Below are 24,756 nucleotides of genomic sequence, written 5' to 3'. Positions count from 1 at the left end.
CTGCTGGCAAACATTAATTTCCAAAATAACTCCTAACATATATGCACAACGCTTACACATTAGCTTACACTTACACAGCACGAACAAAAGCGGAGTGATACACACAGTGAAGCGTCTGAGTGCTGGTGCTGTCACACCATCAGTGCTCATGGAACGTCTCTCGTCCAATCAGATTCGAGGACCGGAACTAACTGTGGATATATATATATATATATATATATATATATATATGGTTGAAGTCAGAAGTTTACATACGCTTAGGTTGAAGTTATTAAAACTAATGTTTATAATTAGCAAATTATAGTTTTGGCAATCGTTTAGGACAAGTAATTTTTCCAAAAATTGTTTACAGAAAGATTGTTTCACTTTTAATTGACTATATAACATGTCCCTCTTCGGAGGGAGAAGTTGCTACAGACACGGCGACCGGGGGGCAGTGGGAACTGCCCAAGGGAGACACGGGTCCGCTCGTAAGGGGACTGTACCGCAGGAAAAAACACAAATGGGGGGGGAGTCCACGTAGGAGCCCTGACCTGTGGAGCACCTATTCCAGTACAGGGTAGATTTGAGTACCCACAGTGGATTGGGTCGGCGAATTCCTCCACTGAATTGTGGACCCAGAGGGCTATGGAGGAGTCATCCAGGGAGCCGAGTGAGTGGGATCACCTGGGAGAAAAAGCGCACAGTTATACCTCAACCGAGGGAAAGGGCGCTAGGTGCGGTATATTCGGTGCTCAAGAGAGACCCCTCGTGTCACCTCTTCGACACAACGTCAAAGTGAGCGACAGACGGGGAACTAACGACCAATGCTTGAAATTACCAAAAAACAAGATTTCATGCAAAATTTGTACACTACATTCTTCAAAGACAAAGGACAACTGGCTCTAACAAGGACAGAAAGAGAGGTGGAAGGCCAGATGTACAACTAAACAAGAGGGTAATTACATCAGTCTCTAGTTTGAGAAATAGATGCCTCACATGTCCTCAGCTGATAGCATCAGGTTTCATGTACAATAGTAAAGTGAAGACTAGGGTGCAGGCTTTATGGGAAGAATTGCAAAGAAAAAAACACTTTTGAAAAAGAAAAACAAAAAGAAAAGGTTAGAGTGGTCAAAGAAACACAGATATTGGACAACAGATATTTGGAAAAGAGTGTTATGGATCTTAACCCTATTGAGCTTTTGTGATTTATCTAGACTGTAAAGTGGATGAGAAGTGCCTGACAAGACAGCCAAGAAAGCGTGGGGGTGAAATGCCACCTGAGAATCTGGACAAACTGACAGCTAGAATGCCAAGGATCTGCAAAGCTGCCATTGCTGCACATGGAGGATTGTTTTGATGAGAAGTCTTTGAAAGAGTGTAAGAAGTTCTGAATTTAATAGTAATTTTTCACATTATTAATGTCCTGACTATACATTGTGATCAGATGAATGCCACTTTGGTGAATAAAAGTACCAATTTATTTCCATAAAAGCTAAATCTGTACATTATTCCAAACTATTCCAATATATATATAAATGAAAAGACAAAGTAAAAGTGCAGCCTGTTATTTATTTGTTGACCACACTTACAAACATTACGGCACAAATCAAAACATCCAGTCAACATTGTTATAATTACATTGGCCACAAAACAAACTAAACATTCCTTAAGAAAAATAAAATAACAAATGTTGATTACCGCTTTATGAATAATCAGTTTCATAAGTAATGGTATTATCAAACACACACTTTTACACAAGAATGAGTTTCTGAATTATTGCTTCCAGTTATTCTTACAGAATCCTGATACAATTTTTCATAAAATTACAAAAGCTTCACATAATTTCATGTTATTCTTCATGTCATCAGCAAGCAGCATAATACAAACAAGCTGTTCCTCAAAAACTGTAACATACCTTCCATAAAAATAGTTGACTAAATATTTATAAATAAACTTAACTTATTAAAATATAAGAGTTTGATAAATTCACAGAATATGCGAGCATTTCATGCATGCTACTGTAGATTGTCTGACAAATGCAGTTCAAGCAAGATAAATGAAAAAAATAAAAACTTTGATGCTGTGGCCTTCAAAGTGTATCCTTCAAACAGAATTATTTTGCTTTTGGAAAGTCTTGGATTCTCCAAAATATTCATGTCAGACTCTTCTTTGCTTATACAAACAACCATCTTCATCTGTTTTCCACATTGCAGAATAATTACATTTAAATCATGTTACAAAGAAGTATCTACAATTGAATTGGATCCAAACCTTCAACTTTCTGAAAGCTTGGGGTCTCAAAATGTTTTTGTTTTGTTTGTTTGGTAAGAACAAGTTTACTTTGGGATGTGGACTTGAAGTTGCAAAGTTTTGGATCACATTAAAAGGTCCATGCTTATTAATTTAGTGAAATAATATAAAAAAAAAGTGAGGGGAACCTCCATGTATTTCCAAGGTATGGATTATGGATTGCTTGAAAATCATAAAATGCTGTAGGCAGTCTTACATAGTCACTTTCCTTTTTTTTTTTTTTTTTTAAGTCTCTGTTCATGGTAAACACATCCAGTGTTGACTGCATGCAACATTTAAAGAGTTAAAATAAAAAATAATTTAAGCATTGATTGTCTATTCACCTGCTCCCTTTACTGCCCAGTTGAGGTGAATATGTTATAAAGTGCAAACACAAATTAAAGTCAAATTAATGTCCATCTGCAAACATCCAAGAAACCTTCAGCCTTGATTTCTATAAAAGCTCTCAATGCACTTGATTGAGATCTTGGTTGTGGTTCTGATTGACATTGTTGTTGTAGTTGTTAAGTGCCTGGTTGCGGTGGTGTCTGTGGAGGTGGATGGCACTAGCCTCAGGTATGTCGATGGGTTCAAAGGTTCTAGGGACCAGGGGCATAAACTGTCGAAATATGCTAACACTTCCATGCCAGAAGGTGGGCTGGGGGAGGCGGCCTGCTGGGGTCCAAGATCGAGAAGCAGGATCGTAGACCTCAACCACATCGGACAACTCGTATGTGTTGTCATAGCCACCGGACACATAGATCCGACCACCCAGAGCTGCCACACTGCCTCCAACATGAACCTGTTGAATGTGAGATTTTGTAGTTTGCACAAACTGGAAATCCTGTCATCATTTCTCACACTTAGGTCGTTCAAAACCCATGTGACTTTCTTTTTTCCATGGAACACAAGAGAAATTCTAAAATCTAAACCGGTCGATAGAGGTGTGAATCTTTACTGGCCTCATAATTCGATTCGATTACTATTCAAAGAGTAACAATTCGATTATAAAACAATTCTCAATGTATCACGATGCATACTTCAATATCTTTCTTTTCAGTTTCTTCAAAATGTATTTTCTACTCTCTATTTTTTCCCCTTTCAGCTTTTTATTTAACAGCTGTTTTAAAAACCACAATGAGTCACATTACATAAATTGTCCTTTTACATTCAGTATGAGCTGTGAACCAAACATGGAACATCCACAAGATTAAATAAATGGTTCTATAGTTTAAAAGATTTTCTCCCTTTAGAACCTTATAAAAAATCTCTTAACCTGTTGATACGCAATTCCCCCGCACGGGGTGGTGACATCACTCTGCTTACATTTAATATATAATTTACCATCTATAAGTAATTAATGTTAACAAATGATACATCTTTTCACAGATCTAAGAGTTCAACATTGAAATCCGATCTCTGTTTCACGATAGCAATGCTCCAGAAACAGCAATTTAGTTATTTGTGACAGGAGTACAAATGAAAACATGCAATATCAAAACGGGACTTCATACCTTTTTTATGAAATGCGAAAGCCAGATAAATTTCGCCACAATTGGGTCAATTGGCCATGACAAGCGTTCATTGAAAAACATCCAATAGCACTTTTTGTCCGTAAAAATTATAAATCTGAGAAATATGTATATATTCTCCATTGTTTACATGAGATCTTACCTGAAAGAATTACCCTTCATCATCGTTCTTCAACAAACTATGCAATCTGAGCAGCATTCATGTTGTAAAACTGTATATTATCTTATATATTAGAGTATCGTAAACAAAATGAGCCTGTCTCCAAAGTCTTTTTTTAAAAATGCGGCATAGTTTTATTCATAATAACCAAGCAGTGCAGTCACATTTTGTGTCGTCTTGAAAGGCGGAGACTTAATTTTACTCTGTACACCGGCAGTGATTTTCAGAGAAAAAAGTTTGCAGAAACCTCATATTTTGTTGATCATCTTCAAATTTGAAACGTAACTTCTTTAGGCTTGTGGCTTTGGGAACATTGTATTTCTGGGTTGTCTTGGCACTTTTATTATTGTTTTTCTAGATTATAAAACATAGAAAAATATTTCCATTACTATAAATTTCAGCTTCTCTAACTTTAAAAAAATAACAACATATATTAATTCTGAAACTTGGGAAATAAAGCCCAAAGTGTCTTCTTTCAAAATCTACAACTGTGTCCATACTCCAAAGGGTCCAGTAAATACAACCATTTAAGTTCAGGTATGTCATTTTCATGGTTTGTGCTCAAAAAGGGGGTGTGAATCAACAGGTTAAAAGCACAAAAAAAAATGTGGTTCTCAATCAAAACACACTGAATACTATTACTTCAACTGATTATATTATTATTTGTATTTTTGTTTAAGCATTGTAAATCATTTAATAGTATTTAATTATTATTTAAAATTAATCTATGCCATGTTATTAATTTTCATTTTTAAGCACAAATGGAAGTTACTGGCTCAAGATGAGAAAGATATCTGCTTCTGTGAGAGTGCAGCTGTCAGCTTCTCCTCTCCTCTCCTGACCTGCACAGGTGATAGTAAAGTAGTTTAAATAGCGCAATTGTTGCTTCAGAAATGTATCAAGTGTCCTGCATGCACTGTTCCATCGGTTTGCTCTCAGAGTAGAAGAAAAAACCTTTATCATCAGGTTTGCGCACTGTCCTGACAAGCGAGTGACCGGCAATGACATGTGCGTGGGTTTGTGAAAGAATTTTGGGATTGTAGTTTCATTTGGGCACAAATGGTCATGTGTTTGATACAGCTGGTCTGCAAACAGCTGTGTTTGTGCACTTGACTTTAGTGTATGCACTTAACTCGCGTCTTTGTTTCCACATCTGTCTTTGGCGCACACCACTGCTCTGCCGTGATTTAAACTGAACTCAGAATCGATTCTGATTCTTTTGAGAATCGATTCAGAATCATTTGAGTATGAATCGCGATGCATCACTGAAACAATTTTTTCCAACAGCTCTACAGGTTGATCCTTTCCATGCAAGAACAAGAACTTTCAAGCTTTAAAAAGGATGCAAAATCAATGTAAAAGTATTAAAAAATTGCATTATATATAATCATTAGTTTTGTAGACACTAGATTTGTGAGGAACAGTCAGAAACAGAGCATTACTGAAAATCCTGACAGCCTCCCTTGCTACCAGAATTCATGAGTCAGATCTGTTCAATGAATCTGTTGATCCAGTTCACAAAACCAGACTTAATGATTTGTTTATTAATCAGTCTGATCTGGTTCTCAAATTCTCGCAGTCACAGAGGTTAACAGCTCTCTGGAAAGGTAAGACTATCAGTGAATAACAACTTAAATTTTGGTCTGTTCACATGGCTACAAAATACGATATATATATATATATCTTCAGAATTGACTTCATAGACCTTTGAAGGGTTCTTTGAAGCTTGAAAGTTCCAGTCCCCATTCATTATAATGGAATGGAAAAACAAGATCAATACATTTTTCAAAATTTCTTCTTTTGTGTTTCACAGAAGAAAGTAATGGGGAAAGGGTTATGGAATAACATGAGGGTAAATGATGACAGTATTTTCATTTTTGGGTTAACTATACCTTTAAAGACAAAGGCAAGAAAGGGCTTTGTATATACAGTTTTATGGACTGAGAGTAAAACAATTGTAGCGTACATACTTGCGTCATGGGACTAATATTGTCCCATTCTTTTTTCTGTGGGTTGTAGACATCAACCTCTGCCGAATCATCCCTGAAACACAACCATTGTCATGAGAAACTTGGAAGTATTTAGAGAAATTTTACTTGCCTTTAACCATCAATACCCAGCTAAACACTAGAAATGGGACACTTTATTAATGGGAAAATGTGTTACTTCATGGGAATCATTCAGCACTACGCTCACCTTACGAAGTAGATCAAGCCATTTAAAGTCACTGGTTTGGGGGCAAAAGACCATGGAGGCAACTCTTCACTGTTCACAAGGGTCCAGCAATTGCTATCAGCATCGTAGCACTGAATAGCCATTGTGTCCTCTCCAGTTAAAGAGCCAATTGCATAGAGCCGTCCCCTGCAAGCCGTGGTAGAACAGTTATCCATGGGATGCAGCATGGGTGGCAAGGTCTCCCAGCAGTCCAAGATATGGTCATAGCGTTCTGTGCTGTCCAAAGCAACCACATAGAGCTGGCCCTTGAGAACACATGAGCTGTGGTACTCTCTAGCTTTCAGCATGGGGCAGACCTCTGTCCATTCATTCACACTGGAGTTGTAGCGCCAAACGCAATCATACAGACGTGATCCATCCGAGCCACCTATTACAAAATGAAGGATGTTAAGGAGAGGAATGGTTACTTGCATTTTAAGGCCCAGAAAAAAGACTGACTTTAAAGACATGATAAAATCATCCCTTTAAAAAAAGCCAATTCCAATAGGTTTTAGTTTCATAACAGTAGTGAACCATGATAAGCTACTTGCTAGTCAGGGGAGGGGCATTCTCGCTCAACAGAGCACTTGATTGGACGAAAATATGTGCAGTACAAGATGAGTTATCAGCTTTTGGTCCATTTTCCCAGAAGAAAAAGACTGTAAATGTATATTTCTGCTAAAAGTTGATTTTGTCATTTTTGTTACACTAGTTACAGGTGGCTTTAAAGCTAGTAAACAATGGACTAAAAGCAACAAAACTTTAGATTTCTTTGGAGACTGTAAACAAATTTGCAATACTAAACAGCAGAAAACAGCATGACTATAGTTACTTGTTTTTCTAGACTTTCTTTCCTACTATGTACTGTTTTTACTTTTAAAATTTCGCTATACCAAAATAAAACATTGTAAATCAATCCGTTTCATATCAGTGTACCATCTCGCCACAACAGGTAAGTCTCCCTCAAAATAGCAGTAGTAGTTAGTAGTAAAAACAAAAAGGAGTGATTTGTAAATTATATTCACTCTTTGCTATATTGAAAGTACTACAACTACACATTATATGTTTCACCCTGTGAACTTCATATTTTTTTATTTTTTTTATGTAATTTCAAATTAGATGATTGCAACATGCTCCAAAAAAAGTTGCAATCAATTTGAAATTACTGTACATACATTTTTTTTATTAATTCACAAGGTAAAACATCATATAATGTTTAGTTGTAGTGCCTTCAATATAGCAAAGGGTGAATATAATTTACAGAACTCTCCAATTTGTTTTATTTGCATTTTTCAAACTGTCCCAACTTTTTCAGAATTGGGGTTGTAGTAGTAGTAGTAGTGTCTTTATTTACATTTATTTATTTAGTAGTGCCTCAAAGTGTCATCCAACTGTATAGCATATAAAGGGGTGACATAATTTGGGCTTAAAAATCTCAGATGAAATAATTGTCAGTAACTAACCCTGCCAGTGCTCAAGCACCTTTTAAAACCTCATAACACTTCATTTCATTTATGTAACTGCAAATGGCACCACCATTTTCTTTGTTTTTTTACAAAACAACTGTCTGGGATGTTTTATCAGTTAAAACATTTCCATTTCTGTAGACAACTTATTTGTTACCTTAAAGCATGCTGACCATTGCTGATCTGGCAGAACATTTTATCCCATCAACACACTCGAATAGTCAGACATACAGAGGTTTATTTATACATTTGCTGCCATGTTGTAAGCAGTTGTTTGGAAAGAAGGACACCCTGAAGTTTCTTTGGAGACTTTTGGGGATTTGGGCTTTCTTATATTACACAAGTAAGAAGTAATACTTGATCAGTACATGAGTTTGTCCTTCAAGTCCCAAATAGTCATTATATTAACCTGTAGAGATAGGCCGATAGTCATTTTGATGGATATATTTGACCATTATTAACACCTTTTTACTTGATCGGTTATCGATTCTTTAATATCAGATCTACTGCTAAATGAGACCATTTGGTAATTCTCTAAAGAATAGAAATGCCATTACATCACCGTGTTCAACAGAAAATAATGGTGTTCACAAGTAACTTATTTAACATACTGTTTGTGTAAATTACTTTTTACGCAACAGTAATTTATTCCTAAATGAGAAACGCGCAACAGTTAAGGAGGTTTCGCGTGATTCATATCAGGATGTCAAGCTCCACTTTGAATTTCACATGAGAAGAATTTTTATGAGTTTGCCATGCAATAAAGCAAGAGGTGTGCAGCACAGTAAACATTGAAAGCATGTATTTGGACTTAAAAAATATCCTGGCAATTGCTTTTATACATTCATTGCAGTAATAAGAGGACTTGTTTATATTAAGTTCTTAGGGTATTCTTGGTGAATTTAAATTAGTTCAATAATTATTAATTAGTACAATAATAACACAACAAACATTCAATATCTCTTCAATAAATTGTGACAGTTTTTAAATATTTCTTAGCTACTCTAAAAGATATCATTAGTAGAAAAAAGTTGCCTGGTAGTCTAATGATTGGCTTTTGCTTTGAAAACTTAGCGACAACGGGATCAAAGTTCAACTTTAAACGGCACGTTACAATGCTTGACAGAGACACAAAATGTGGCACCAGGGCTAATGCTGAGGCTTCTCATCATAGAGTTCAGCAACGCTGACATGTGGAAGCCCCTTCAGATGTAGGCCATCACAAATATTAAATTAAAATCGTGACCATTTAAATTGCAAAACAACTTTACATAAAAGTAAATGGCATCTATATTATTTTTATTAAATATGATTTAAAAAAAAACATTTCAATGTAATTTAAAAAAAAACACACATAAAACATATAAGCTATAATATAAAACAATTGCTAATAATTGCATTGGTTGCTCTCTACTAACCTGTCACGTAAATGTCGTTGCCCAGGGCTGCTATGCTGTAGCCACCTCCAAGGTGGTTTGGAAATTCAGCTAAATATCTCCACTGTCCAGTCTGAGGGTTGTAGCAATCCACAGTGACAAGCTCATCACACTCCTGATCACATCCTCCCACCACCACCAGAATTTCAGCCAGGCCAGTGGACGGACGAGGGCGCATTCGATGGCTGGGTCGGTCATGGCGGTCATATTCGTATGACTGAAAGCTACGTGCCTCACTGACCAACCGCAAACACGCAGGTGACAAGTAGACCAGCGGATCACTCTCCACGTGGGCCAGAAGGTAGAAACGTCGAACAAACGGAAGGCGCACCTGCTGCAGCAGTTCAGGCCAGTAATGCAAGTGGTGCTGCAGGTCAGCTTTGACCCAGCGTACGGCAATCTGGTATGCCGTTTCTTCCTTATCCACACACAGTCCATCATCAGACACAAACTCCAGTAGTCGCTTCCAAGACAGCCTTTCAAAGTCTATGCTCTTTGCCAACTCCACAATGTTCTTCAGCACAAAACGGCGAGCACTAGTGGCCAACTCGTGGCAGGCATAAGCCTCTGCAAAGTCCTGGATCTCCAAGCAGTTGGAGACATCAAGCCTCTGTTCCAGGAAAGCACAGCATGCCTCTTTGACAGAAGGGAACTGGAAGAGGTCCGCTGTCTTGAGTAGGAGATCCACATTGTCGTGTGTGACAGTGACATGACCTGTGTAGCAAAAGTCCACCAGGAGGCCCAAGAGTTCGGCTGATACCTCGTGCAGTACCACACGGTCCATTGCGCTTTCTCGAAGCGTACCGGCAAACATGGCGCGAAAGTAGGTGCTGGCAGCTGCTAGCACAGTTCGATGGCAGTGGAACTCTTTGCCCTCAGCGCACAATGTGACATCAAAGAACTTGCGCTCTGCACGGAGCTCGTTGATACCACGGAGCAAGTTGACAGCATGGGCTGCATCAAAGAATGGCAGCATAGAGGACTGCGTTTGTAAAACTGGCTTCTCCATAGCAACTCCCTTTAGTTTGGTGTATCTCTCTTTGTGTACTTCCACTCAGAACACTGGATTTGTCTATAAACAGAGAAGTGGTTTGGTTTTTTTAAGAAGTTTGAAAAGACACACAAGCATTTCTCATTGGACTCGGTGTGAAAGGAATTCTTTAAAATAGAAAACTTACAATTTTAAATGTAGTTTAGCCTACCTGTGTTTCCTCCCAAAGTGTTTAAATTTATGAAAGAAGAGCACGTAGCTTCTAGCATGATATATCATATGGTTATGACGAATGTGTGCAATGGTTGGTCTCTTAAAAAAAAAAAAGAGTGCACATCACTGTGTCTGTTCTATAAATACACCAGCAGTGTCCATTTTCATAGACAGGGAGGGAGGTCTCCTCACACCCTTCAGCTTCTCTTACAGAAATGTTCCATTCCCCACTATGAGTACCCCCAAACACCAACAAAGCTAAAGTTTAAAGGAATAACTCACCCAATTTACTTAATCTTATGTCATTCAAGCTCTATATTACTTTCTTAATGAATAATAAATGTCATAAAAGTACTCCATACAACTCATGTGCTACATTCCATGTCTGAAGCTATACAATAACAGTATGTGAGCAACAGACTGAAATTTAAGTGTTCACTGGTTCACAATTTTTTTTAAAGGGTAAAATGTATAATGGAATATAGAATATAATACTGAAATATAAGTCATATGGACCACTCTTGTGATCATTTTATGGTACATGTGGAGCTTGGGCAGGAAACAGAATGAAAGTTAAAAAGCAGCTTCTACCTAACATCTATTTTAGTGTTGCGAAGGGGGTGTCTGTGTAGCTCAGCGAATATTGATGCTGACTACCACCCCTGGAGTCGCGATTTCAAATCCAGAACACGCTGAGTGACTCCAGCCAGGTCTCTTAAGCAACCAAATTGGCCCGGTTGCTAGAGAGGGTAGAGTCACATGTGGTAACCTCCTCATTATGAGACTGTTTCTCCTTGTTTATATGCTCCATAAGAGTCACAAGGCAGGCAAGTGAAGAAAGGAATTTTTCAGTGGTCAAAAATACTATTAGTGTGCCTATGCTAATTGCAGTCAGTGAGTTTAAAATAAAAAGGTATTTCCATCTCCAGTGTCAGGTATCAAAAACAGGTTGTCAAACAATCGTGTCCTTGAATGCACAAAACATCTATATCCTGCAAAGCCATGTGACATTCCATACAGATATCCACTTATGCGGCAGGCAGCTCAGCAATGTTTTATGAAGGTTGGCTCATCAATAAGGACGAGAGAGAAGGGGGCCCCAAAGGGTCAGCAACTGAACAGAGCTAACAGCAAAGCTCTACAATTTTCAGTGAGAGACCTACATTATGCATAGCAGAAGAGCTGAGAAATAGGATAATAAATTCCCTTGTGCATGCATGTACTGGATTCCTGAGAGGCTGGGTATTTTAATTTTTTAGATGCTGATATACATTTTCTATAATGCAGTGTCTTAGTTATGTGGTTGACTTGGCTGTTTGCAAAAAGAGTTACCTGAAAAAAACATAACTGATTGAGATTAAACCATTTAGATTTTATAGTGGTTCTATAAAGCAAATCCATTCCATTCAATGAAAGTGAATGGTGACTGAGGCTAACAATTCACTTGGTGTTCCATGTAAGAGTTTAAGAGAATATGATGCCAGAATTTTCATTTTTGGATTAACTATTTCTTTAAATGCCTTTTCTATAAGCATTTATTTTCATCAAACCAAAATCCAAATCAGTTCTTGACAATGACCTATAGTGCTCTAAAAACAAACCAGCAGTTCAAAGAGAATCCAACAGCTCTGCATAAGTTGAGCACTGTTTTTATTAGGCCAGTGTTTATGAAGCAACCCTCTCGTTCCTTTCATACCTGTCGGGAATCAATCAACATAAATGTCAAAGTGCTTGCTGTAGTCTATTTACCAGTACAGAAATTTTCCTGCATAGAGAATTACTAGGCAGCTGTCTCCGTCAAATTTTGTGCCGCCTCCGGCTGTCTACAAAACTTTCTTGATAAGTATAGTACCACCTCCGCCTCATTTTGAGCCAGGAAAAACAGTGCAGTAGGTCCCAGAATAGGATGCTGTCAGTCCAATGAGCTTTTACAAATAAGACACTCTAACATGTGAGTGAAGAGAAGACTGTGACCATTCTAACTTCCTGTCATGTCATGTGTCAATAAGGTGTCAAGATCTAGTTAGGAAACGTGACTATGGACAGGAAACCCCTCTTGGTGACGTAGCATTTGCTGCTGTATGTATTAGTGTGTGGAACAACTAATTTCACTGCTATTTAAATGTAAATTTGAGTCGAACAGTCGACTAGTCTAAAAAGAAAGAAACCCACAGAAAACCGTCAAAAACCATTGTGTTTATGTGACCCATTTTACTTAATCTATTTTGACAGCCATATCCCGCTGAAAAGGGGCATTTAACAGCAACATGCTTGCCTTGCATTATAATCATTTTACATTAAATATAGAACATGACACGAATTCAGTGAATCAACGTTACAGGCATATTTATTAAAAACAACTGAATGAATAGTGTAGGATCAATAGAGCAAACCTAACAGCATGTTCTAAAAGGAATTCACTAAGTACATTGTTAAAAATAATAAACAGGTAAGCTAAATCTATGAAAGAAAAAATGATCTGAAAAGTTGTGTATATTTCACAACACCTACATTAGCCTATATGATCTAATAATTAAGATTGTTAACCAATAACAGTTGAGATATGTTCAATAAACCTAATGTATTTTTCTAACCTTAAGTGCAAAAATGTAAGCACATTGCTGGAACCAGCTTTCTTGAGTAAAATTTATTTGAGAAAAGAAAAACAATTCCATACCTAGTCTAAAACTACTTAGAGCATACATTTTTGATGAGCAAAATTAAAGGAATAGTTCACCCAAAAATGAAAATTCTCTCATTATTCACTTACCCTGATGCCACCCCAGATGTGTATGACTGTCTTTCTTCAACAGAACACAAATTAAGATATCTAGAAAAATGTTGAAACTCTGTAGGTCCTTATAATTCAAGGAATCAGGTACCATCAGGCTGCTGGCTATATGACGGTCCAAAAGGCATATTTAGACAGCATAAACGTAATCTACATGACTCTAGTCAATCATGTCTTCTGAAACAAACTGATAGGTTGGTGTAATCATGAGCCAGGCTACCAGACAAAATATTTTTATGACAAAAAATAAATGTAATTAAATGATTATTCAAAGTATAATAAAAAATACTTCTTGAATATTTTTCATTTATGATTAGACTAATTTCATAAAATTTTTCATTTTACCTGACACTTTTAACATATTTTGGAAAAGTCTGTTCAAAAGGTCCATTTGAACCTTATATAACTGATGTCTAAATTTAAATGATCTTAATTTAAATGATTACTGTGGCTTAAACTGTTTGAACTGTCCAGACATTGTGGAAATGGCCAGGTTAAAGGTTCACTCAATGACTTTTTTTGTCTGTGTCATCTTAGACTTACAATGACACCTAGTGGCATGGATGCAGCATCATTTAAAATCAACAGTTTTCAGTTACAGATGCCATTGTAGAAATTCACTATTCACAGTCAGCCATGATTAATTTAATCCAAGAGTGAAAGTGTCCAAAAACAAAGTGGTTACTAACATTAAGAGAGTAGTATTTGACTGGTCAAGTGATCCTAATATGGCAACCCCCTTGAGGGGACCCTCAAGCTTTCATAAGGATAATGTAATAACTGGAGACTCCATCTCATGTGAATGCTCATTCAAAATTCCAATTAATTTGTTTAGGAGTAAAAAAAATAATGAGAAAAAAAATACTGAGTGCACCTTTAAAGGGACATGAGCCAATTATTCAAAGAGTTTACAAATGTACTGACAGGATCACAAGGAGAAACTAGGATTTGTAACCCAAATATATGTCCTTTGTTATTGTCTGCAGGGTTTCCATTCTAAACATTCTGATTGTATTTGCCAAAGTTCAGAATAACTTCTACTGCATATATGAGATAAATAAACATAGTAAAGGGCTTCACACAAACCTAAGTGCCCCACTTCCTTCTGCAAAGCTATTGCACACCCGGTGAATGTAACTAACCTACCAGTGGCCAGCAGTGTAAAGTTACACCTGGCTCAGTAATGGCCATAATATTAACACAGCTGCCACTGCTCTGCATTCCACCAGATCAAGAACACAGGAGCGGAGCAAACCCTTCACCCTAAAAGGGCAGTTAAATAAGTCCTCAATCCATCACATTTCTTATAAGGACACTTGACTGAGCCCTTGTTTAAAAGATAAGAAGTGGTTATTTGGTGGGTGTCCTACAGCCTAGAATAATACATTATGTGGCCAGCAAAAACAGTATATCATACATATTCAAATGCACTGATTCATTTGATGCTTCTAAAATATTGTCTGTGTTAAATATTCAAGTATTCAACTCTCAGATAGATGCATTGCTCTACATGTTTCCACACACAGCAAATTCTCACAGCATATACATGTTTAAAATGTATACTATCGGGTTTAAATATGTTTTTACCAGTTCATTAGGCCGTTTGCTTTAGATTACAACCAATACAATACATCTATTTTAAGACTTGATCTGATAGCATTGCACATTTTCACCTATTGCCAAAAGCAGCAAATGAAAACAGCAACGTTTCTCATACTTTTCATCCCAGCGAAATAACTAAGAGGTATCTGAGCAAAGTCCCGCGTCATGATCACTATAGAAACAGACGTGAACTCGGTTTCCGACACAATAGCCGTCTGCTGCCTGTCTGCTACTTCGGTTGAGAAAAACAACACTACACCCGTCTCATTTCACATTCATCCACAGACTTTTTCTGCCGCTTTTGTACTTACCAAGCAGTACAGTTGGCGATTTCGGTCGCTATCCGCTTCGGATTCTTCAACAGACTGGGATATTTTTGCATTATCTCAATCTAGCGTGTAACTTTGGTAGGCAGTCCGCTCATGTCAGCGCCATGACTCCGCATCATCACAGACTCTCATTGGACAGCCACTGCATAGTTACATTGTGACGTGTCTCAAGTTTAACTGTCCTAACCGGTGTTTCAAAGCTACTCTGGTATGAAAATAATAGTGTTATTTGTGAACTTATAGTGAATTCTTGGATAAATTTGGGTTTCCAGTTACACCAAAAGAGAATGCTGTTGTGTTTGACGCCATACCTCAGCAGGTTACACATTTTGTAAGAGCTTGTGGAAGTGATATTTCTGAGACAATGTATGTTAAAGACAGCATGTTTATAGGAGATATTGTTATCCTTAAACACCATTGTACCAATAACCATATTAGGAATATTTTAATAGGCGAAACAGCTACTCATAAAAGTTCATTGTGGAACAATTTATTTAGACATATAAACTGGACTAAAGCTTGGAATATTTGTGAAAAATATTGTTTAAATAATAAAGTAAAAGAGGTTACATTCAAAGTTTAACATGGTATATATCCAGCTAAAGGTGTATTAGAAAGATTTTATTTAGATATTGATTATTCCTGTGATTTTTGCTCAACTGAAAAATAATCTATTGTACATCTTTTTTATAATACTCTAAAAAAATTTGGGTGGATATGGAAAATTTTATCAGAAGGAAAACCAAAACTATATTCAAACTAAATAATTTTGATATATGTATAGGCCTATACTGTATTATTCCAATGATAATTATAATAACTTTATTTTTCTTGTGGAACGTTTTATTATTTTGGGGAAGTTCCACATACATAAAAAGAAATGGTCAGGGTCCAAGCCAAATGTCATTCATTTTCTCCAGGAGATCAAGAACTACAGCACCTGTTTGGAGAATATCGTCAACAAAAAAGCAAAAAAGACTTGTAGTATTTTTCGTGGTTATCTTTTTGATTAAGGAATTAACATTTTGTACACTCTGGTATTTTCTGTATATATTTGTAAACTGTTGTATATTATGTTCTGTTAATAAAAAAATAAATAAAAAAACGGTATTTAAAAGCTACTTGACCAAACAGTTTGGTCTAACTGTTTGGCCAACTGTTCAACACGTTTCAGTGTTTTCACCTCTCAATAACGATATGTTTGTACGCTTAAAAAATATTTTAGCCTATTTTTAAAATGGACGCAATTAAATTTCATCAACAAAATTCCATCAAATAGATTTGTGTAATATTTTATTAAATTAAATGAATTATACTTAAATGTTTTGTTTTTATTTTATTTTATTAAAGATTACTCAGTTCAATGTGATGTTTGATTTAATATATATATATATATATATATATATATATATATATATATATATATATATATATATATATATGTAGGCATATTAAAATAGTCATGTCTCTTTAAAAATGTTAGAAATGAGGTGCATACAGAACTGTACAAAAATTTTAGGCACTTGTGAAAAATGTTGCATAGTGAGGATGTCTTCAAAAATATTGACATAAATAGTTTTCATTTTTCACTTAATGTCATAAAAAGGTTCGGTAAACATAAAAAAAGCTAAATCAATATTCAGTGTGACCACCTTTGCCTTTAAAACAGCACCAATTCTCCTAGGTACACCTGGACACAGTTTTTCTTGGTTGTTGGCAGATTCTTGGAGAATTTGCCACAGTTCTTCTGTCTCAATTACTTCTGTCTCTTTATGTAATCTCAGACTGGCACATTGTTCAGTTCTTTATGGGTGCCATGACATCTGTTGCTGGGCTCCCTGTTCTTCTATTCAAATTTTTTTCTATTTGCAAAAGTAATGTTTGAGAGTCTAACATTTATATTATCTATTGACACATTAAGCTGAAGATATAAATAACCATCTTAAGACAAATGCTTTTGTGAAACATTGTAAGACTTTTGCGTATTACTGTACATATTATGCAGAGGCTATTTACACTAAGTGCAAATAGCAATAGATTTTATTTACACCATTTAAATACTAACATACATGCAGTCATTTTTATTGTGTTTATTTGGAGTCCCACAGACACCCTACAACAACCCCTACCCCTAACCATGTGTTTTACTACAGTAAACATAGTATTACCATGGTATTTTTCAAGTAAAATCATAGTAACCACAAAATTAAACATGGTTACTATTAACTACTATTAACAACATGTTACTATAGTAACACCATGTACATCAGAACTATGTAGTTTCCACCTAAACACATGGTTACTATAATATTACTACAGTAAAATCATGGTTAATTTTATACTAATCAATTCCTTGTCTCATCTCCCTGACCTTCACTGTGGCCAAATCACTGCCAGGAATCACTTTTATTTATTACTAAGTAGTATTATAGGAAATATTATGAGTAGAGACATGGGAAAAAGTATTGCTGTGTCCGAATATCCATACTTCCCTACAATATAGTATGCCAATGGAGTAGTACGTCCGAATCCACAGTATTCATGAAGCAGTAAGTGAGAGTACCCGGATGACCTACTATTTCAGGTGAGATTCTGAAGTACGAATCGACTGGACACTTTACCATCCCATAATATCTCAGGAGCTGAGGTGGCATCATGTTCAAAATGCTGGATTTAAAAGAATGGCGGTGAATTGCGAGTTGGACGGCTATTCTCAACTGTAAGTGCTATACATACCAAGATAATTGTTCCCTGTGCTTAAATGGTGCTTGTTTAACAAAACCCGAGTGGATAGTTTTCTCAGTTGATGTTTTTATGTTATATATTCGGGTCATGAGACAATGCCCACGTACCCGGATGAAGTATGTCCGGAATCTTTTCATACTACTCGCATAAGTGCTTCCTTCATCAAATATAGATCATACTGTAACAGTACGCTGTTTCAGACGCAACATATGTGAAATGGCGGGATTCGAACCCGGTTCTCCAGCCTGACAACACATAAACATAATTACACCCAGAGCTAATACAGCTGCACACAGTGGTGCAGTTTGTCATAAAATGACAGACGGTGATGCGACGAGACAGAGATAGTTTACGGACATGTCTGTAAACTATCTCTCTCTCCCGCACAATCCTCCGCAGTCTGCCTTTATCCCTCTCAGAGGCTTGATTAGCCTGATAAGTGACCTGGTGTGTATGATCATGACCCGGCCCCGCCATCCGCCCTGCCACAAGAAAATAATAATATAATTCATTATATGATATGTCATAATAATTTTGCAATAGGCTATAGTTGTTGGTTAAACAACTGAACTGGTATACATTATGGCTATTACTACTATATTATTAAGTAATTTGGGATTTTGAAAATGAAGGATTTTGTCATCTTTCCCATTTTTGGTTAAAGTATATTATACTTTTAAGTATAATAAATACTATACTTTTAAAGTATAAGTAAATTAAAGTATACATTATTACAGAAAAGCCAATAAATAGCCTATAATTTTAATCTTGTAAACTCAAAAATATATTATATTTTTTTTTAAGAATACACTGCTAAATTTCATAACAAAATTCCATCAAACTGAATTTTTCACAATCTTTTGCTAAATTAAATAGTAAAAAAAATAGTAAAATGGTTATAGATTGCGCTATTCAATTTGATGGAATTTTATTCTGAAATTGAAATGAACAAATCTTAAAAATAAGCCAAAATATGTTTTGAGGGTGTACGTACATTGTGAAAAATGACTTTTTAAATTTAGATAGTATTTTATATTTCAAACTAAAATATTTTTCTCAGATAACTATCAATTTTATCAAAATTACAGTGTGATTTTATTATTTGATTTTATTTATTTGACAAGCTTTACAAAATGTACAAGAAAGATAAATACAAATCATCCCATACAATTTAAAAAAACGTTGAGGATAAACAAACACAATAAATCCAAAGGCTTATTTCCATTTATGGTCCCTAATGTAATAAAAAAGCTCTGGGCATAGGGGCAGAAAAAGTAACAACAAAAACCATAGATAATGACTAAATATTAAAACCACATTTAATCTAAAGTCAACATTCAATTACAAAAAAATCTATCTTTTAACAGCTAATTTAAAACTTCTCTCAGCCTTTTATACATTTTAGAGTCTCTGGTAATTTATTCCAAACAGTTGTACTTGTATATAAAAAGGTGTTTTCCCCATTAGACTTTTAAACCTACATGGATAGATATTTGTGTTACTACCCCTTGTGGCATATAATTATGCTGATTTTTAACCAAGTTGAAGTAGTTGACCAAATACCTTGGCACCAAATGATTTAAAATGTTATTGGTAAAACCCAATTTTATTAAAAACAAAAACATTTTAACTGGCAAAAATACAAGATCCTTAACATGTTTAAATGTTTAACTTAAAATAAATGGCTATTTTTTAGTCAAAACTTCAAGGTATGTGTCTATACAGAAGATGACTTTCCAAGAAAAGGGAAACGTGTGAAAACTCGCCCCAGTCTCCACTATTTATACTCAAAAACGATGCTTTAAATCTTTATTTAGATATAACATATTTTTGCCTTTTTGTGCACATCACCATTCTGTGTTCTGCTCTTTTTTCCCCTACATTTAATTTTAAACATGTTTTGACTGCAGAGCGAAAAAACGATTAATGTTTTGCTAGATTTTAATTTGTTTTAAGATGCTGGGTACCCTGGTGCTGTAAAAATAGTATTTTCTATCAAGACAAGCATGAACAGAGATAATTGTTTTAGGTAAACGGTTTTGTTAAAAAATTGAAAGCTTATTTTTTTAACAAAACGTTTCAGAAAGGATTATAGCATTGCAATAAAAAAAGGCTATCTGCTTTTTGTTGGGCTCTTAATCCAGAATTTGAGTGTGTGCATAAAGTAAAGGTTTTATGTCAATGTGAGATATGATATATTCTGTATGAAATATTAATGATATGAGTATGATATGGAATGGAATGTGCAGTGTTAGTGTTTTTAATGTGAATCTTGTTGATTTTCAGAATTTGTACACTATACTAAGGAAGGATATGCAAGATTTTAATTGAATGTATTCAACAGAATAATTTATGCACCTTAACATTACTCATAACTTTATTAGCAAGTGGACTAACATGCCCCTGAACTTCCTCTGGCCACTGTTTGTGAGGAGCATCATCAGTTTTATTGAGGATGAAAATGCTGACATTCCCTTCCAAGAGAAAATATTTTGGCTTAAGCCCCATTCTGCTGCTTTTTATTGATTAGCCATGATTGCATTTTAACATACAATTGATGTGGTGACCTCTCTTCATGAGAAAAGGTGAAGACATTTTTGCACATAAATTTGATGTATTAAGCCTTTGGAAGATATTTTCCCTTTAAGCTAGTCTCGAAGGGCAGCAATGATATGACTAGAGAGGAATAGACATGCCTTGAAATGGACCCTGAGCAATTTTAAGACTAGTTTAAGAACTCATCATTATTTCTCAGGGCTTTTGTGGGTGGCAAATTGCAACATTTTATTGCAGCATCTAGACAGAGTGACTGTTTTGGAAGATATTACTCACTAGATGGAGCTATTAAGCATTTTTTTTAACTAGTTATGTCAAAAGCAGGCATATCTCACTTATGAATAGTGCTTTTCTTTTTTCTTAACCGTTACAGATTTATGTAGGCCTATTTGTGTAATTTGCTCTGTTGATAATAAGCTTTTGTCGTATTGTATTGTTGACAAGTCAGTCAAGTCAATTATTTGTAAAGTGATTTTCACCTTAAGCCTACATATTGTTTAAAAGCAGCTTTTCAGAAAAGCATGCCTTAATATCTTAAAGCTCCCACTGAATGACTCAAAGGTGACTGTGACAAGTGGAAAACAATGAAAAAAAACATGAGCTGTTTAGGCATGCATTATATAAACATGATTTTATTTTGATAAATTGGGATTGTAAAAAAATGTACAATCCCAATGTAAAATCCCAATGTAAAGTGCCGTACTGTAAAAGCGATTTTAGCTTAAAAAATAAACATGGGACAAGTCAAAATAATTTTCTGTAGTAATCAACATTATGCCACAAATTCTGTTTAAAGTCTGTCCTAAATTGATTGACTGGAGAGATGTAAGCAGTGATCAGTGAAGCAATTTTTGAAATTCCATTTCTATAGTATACTACTACAATACAACGTTTCTGTATTCTAAAAGTGATAAAAACAAACAATGCATCACTATCATTTTCTGGGCATATGGGCACAGATATAATACATGTCTGCAGTGATCTGATTGGAGGATCCTTTGAGTATCACAGCATGCAGATAGCTGTTTGCATGTGCATAATCAAGTGTCCGTTATGTTCTCATTTTGGCCACACTTCTTGGTAATGTTAGCACTAATTTATAGCCTTGCGTTAGGGATACACACCAGGTTTCGCCAATTAATCAGAAGAATTAATGAAAATGTCCACACATAAGCTTTGGCATTAGTTATTTTTATAGTCGGATGATGTAGACTTAAAGCAGAATTTAGGCACCGAAGCATAATGTTTCATGGAAACTGATCAACACTAACTCTGTGGACCATTTGTTCTATTATCATTCTGCTGAGCAGAGCGATGTGGGAAAACATCCCTGCTAGACAGTCAGTGTTAATAATTGATACAACTGTTAAATCAAAGTGTAGATGGAAATGTCAATAAACATTTCAGCAGATAGAAAGAGAGGGAGAGCAGAGTGTTTTGCACAGTCCATAGCACACAGAGACAATCATTACACTGCATTCAGAGTAGTGGAGCATGGCAGTGTTCGATGTCAATACAAACATTTGCCAAAAACAACAATCAGTTCCTTGGGATCTTTAGAAACTAACATTTAATATTTGTTGCTTGCATATTAGCAATGTGAAAGACCAGTAATGGCATTTGTTCTAATGCTGAAAGTAGAGTTGGGGTACTCAAGTTTGGACTCAAGTCTAATTTTAATGGACTTGAACTTGTCACTGACTCGGATGCATTTTTACTTGACTAGTTCAAGACGGTGGTCGCATTGCGGTTTTCTCATTGTTAAAAACCTAAAATCAATAACTCTATTGAGTCAAGTCACCCACATCATGTCTCTCACAGTTTACAGATTGAACTGGTCCATAATTGCTTGATGAATTAACTGTGCAACTTTTTAAATAGTCGGGGGAAATAAGCGTTATTGCGAAAGTAGACAGCAACTCTAAACAGATAATCGGCACCTATTTATTATTGACTGACTATTTTCAAAGCATTGACGATCTGCTTAAAATACATTCTTTTACAGCATCTGTCCAACATTCACAACATTCAACCATGCACAATAAAATACTAGAATATTTTGAGCAGTGAAATATTTTGTTTATAATTTAATTATAGACTATAAATGTATTTTTCAATGACAGAGTGTGTGTATGAAGCTAAACTTCATTTTACGAGATTCATTTATGGTTATGAAGTTTTATGTTTATAAATTTTTTATTGTAATCCACTGGGTAACTTTTTTAGCCTACATCTTTGACACTTTTGAAGGAAAATCTCGTGCCGCCCCAGCAAGATGCCGCCCTGGGTGGCTGCCCATTTCGCCCATGCCTAAATCCGCCACTGATAACCTTGGTTTTAACGACTAACACACTTTCACTTTCTTTAGTCTATGTTTGAGTGGAGGGGAAAAAGCAACAAATAATCTAAAATGTCAATAGAACGCAATAAGAAGTGTGTTGAAGGACAGTTTTGTCTTCATACACCTAAAGTATATGCTTTCATTCTGAAACCAATTTGGAGTTTGTTCAGCAGGATAATTATCATAAAGTGTATATATGAAATGCAACAGAGGTGTTTTTGTTACATTTAAATTGACAAACTGTTTTTCATATTTGTGAAGTTTAAAATAAGCTTAAAATATTGATGTTGAGTTTACAGTTACAATTTAAATTCAGATTCATGAACAGGTTCATTCGGACACGACTCGGACTCGGCCTGTTATGGACTTAGTCTTAAGTCAGACTCGGCCACTTTTGGACTCGGACTCATCTTGGACGCAATTGTTTAAAGACTCGGACTTGACTCAGACTCGACAAAGGTGGACTCGAACCCAACACTAGCTGAAAGCTAATGTTAACATGCTAATGTGTGTATGACATGGGTAAAATAAAATAATAGATACAATTATAAGTAACTCTCTGACAGTTAAACACAGTGTAGATCCTGGGTGAAGAGGGATAATGCATTCTAACCTGAGGTTATAAATCTCCAAGGAAACACCAGGCGAAAGGTCTTGCATTGAAATTAGAGGGCTGTGAGGACTGTCTCACCTCCTCTAAGCAGAGAGGTTTTCTGCTAAATATTAAAAAATTCCTGTTGGAATATTTGGAATATTTTGGAATGTGGGGTTTGGACTCATGATAGACAACAATAGACAAGCTATTAATGGTAGTGTCATGTCTATGTTGAGTAGTTTCACTCTTGGGCCTTTGTATTATTTCTTATTCATTATGCTTTTTTCAAGTAACTTACAATGTTGGGTGTAATGCATTACTGTAATTAAATTACTTGGGGAAAAGTAAAGTAAGGTATTACTCTTAATTTTTCAGTAATTTAATTACAGTTACTTCTTATGTAATTTAGTTAAATACTGTATAGACTATAGAACAATTATCTATAAAACAATAGTGAATTTAAAATCGAAATCTATTGTTAAAATATATGTTTTCTAATTTAAAAGCTGCCCCCTTAAATTCTGTGACCATTTCATGAATAATTTATTTGCTTTTATATTATTTATTTGAAAGAATTAAAAGAACAATTTCATGTCTATCCTTGTATCTGATTGAGGTTGATAAAAGTTTAAAATTAAATTAGTAATAAGTAATGCAATTACTTTTCAGACAGAGTAATTAGTACAGTAATCTAATTACACTGTAGAATATGTAATTAAAATAGTTAGTAATTAATTACTTTTTAAGAGTAACTTACCCAACACTGCTTACAATGCACTCAAGATATACTGCACATTTATTTCAGTTTTTGGTGTTGGTAATACCAGCTGAGCTTGTGTTTTCCCACAACACTACGCCGTTATACCATTAGTCACACAAAACATAGTCCCGCCTCAAACTCAGACCATTGCTTTAGTCACTGTTGCTGTGTCAATCTGGTCAGGATGTTCAAAAAAACAGTGCAATGTTTTGATACAACTGGCTAACTTATAGTTCTCCGCAAATTAAACGGGGAAAGGCGAAAGTATTAAAAAAATCAGCTTTATTATCTATTGCTGTGATAGTGAAGAAAAGGTTGAAGGAATAGGTCACATAAAAATGTGACAATACTCTCATTCATTTACTCTCCCCTATGCCGTCTTAAACTTGTATGTCTTTCTTTCATCTGCTGAACACAAACAAAGATATTTTCATAGATGCATGATGTGTCTATTTCTACACAATACAAGGCAACAGGGTCCAAGACTTTCAAGCTGAAAAAAAGAACATAAAGGCTGAATAAAGGTAATCAATACAATACAATTAAACAAGTTGTTTAATCCAATATCATCTGAAGCGATACGATTGATTTTGGGTGAGAAACACACCTAAACAGTGCATTAACATACCTCAAGTGCGAGAAAGTGTAATCAAGCTTTAAATCATGACTCCCAAGGAGAGTGCAGATGTCAAGATATAATGAAAAAGAAGTTACATTTTGGTTTGTTTCTCACCCAAAACCAATCGTATGGTGT

General features: G+C 35.4%; 1 protein-coding gene across 4 annotated transcripts; it reads right to left on the bottom strand.

Moving 5' to 3' along the window:
* Positions 1-843: 843 nt before the first annotated feature.
* LOC127629105 (kelch-like protein 21) lies at positions 844-15,110 on the bottom strand. Of its 4 annotated transcripts, none has more exons than XM_052106169.1 (5): positions 14,988-15,110; positions 9,062-10,151; positions 6,160-6,565; positions 5,934-6,006; positions 845-3,073 (listed from the first exon to the last, which is right to left on the bottom strand). In XM_052106169.1, the coding sequence occupies exons 2-5, from the start codon at positions 10,086-10,088 to the stop codon at positions 2,738-2,740; spliced, it is 1,842 nt and encodes a 613-aa protein (XP_051962129.1). In that variant the 5' UTR covers positions 10,089-10,151; positions 14,988-15,110; the 3' UTR covers positions 845-2,737. The 4 variants fall into 4 exon arrangements, with proteins under 4 accessions (XP_051962131.1, XP_051962129.1, XP_051962130.1 ...); XM_052106170.1 differs by lacking the exon at positions 14,988-15,110 and adding an exon at positions 10,258-10,567; XM_052106168.1 differs by lacking the exon at positions 14,988-15,110 and adding an exon at positions 10,282-10,567.
* Positions 15,111-24,756: the final 9,646 nt, after the last annotated feature.

Source organism: Xyrauchen texanus, chromosome 35 (assembly GCF_025860055.1).
Source record: "Xyrauchen texanus isolate HMW12.3.18 chromosome 35, RBS_HiC_50CHRs, whole genome shotgun sequence".
Classification (NCBI taxonomy): Eukaryota; Metazoa; Chordata; class Actinopteri; order Cypriniformes; family Catostomidae; genus Xyrauchen; species Xyrauchen texanus.
This window is presented reverse-complemented; position numbering and strand designations above follow the sequence as displayed.

What these genes read in the sequence shown, in the direction of transcription:
- LOC127629105 (XM_052106169.1), bottom strand. Translation starts at nt 10,088, where the DNA reads ATGGAGAAGCCAGTTTTACAAACGCAGTCCTCTATGCTGCCATTCTTT. An exon ending in CAACGACATTTACGTGACAG is followed by an intron (nt 6,566 to 9,061) that starts GTTAGTAGAGAG and finishes ATTTTGTAATAG; the next exon opens with GTGGCTCGGATGGATCACGT. An exon ending in GGCTTGATCTACTTCGTAAG is followed by an intron (nt 6,007 to 6,159) that starts GTGAGCGTAGTG and finishes GTTGTGTTTCAG; the next exon opens with GGATGATTCGGCAGAGGTTG.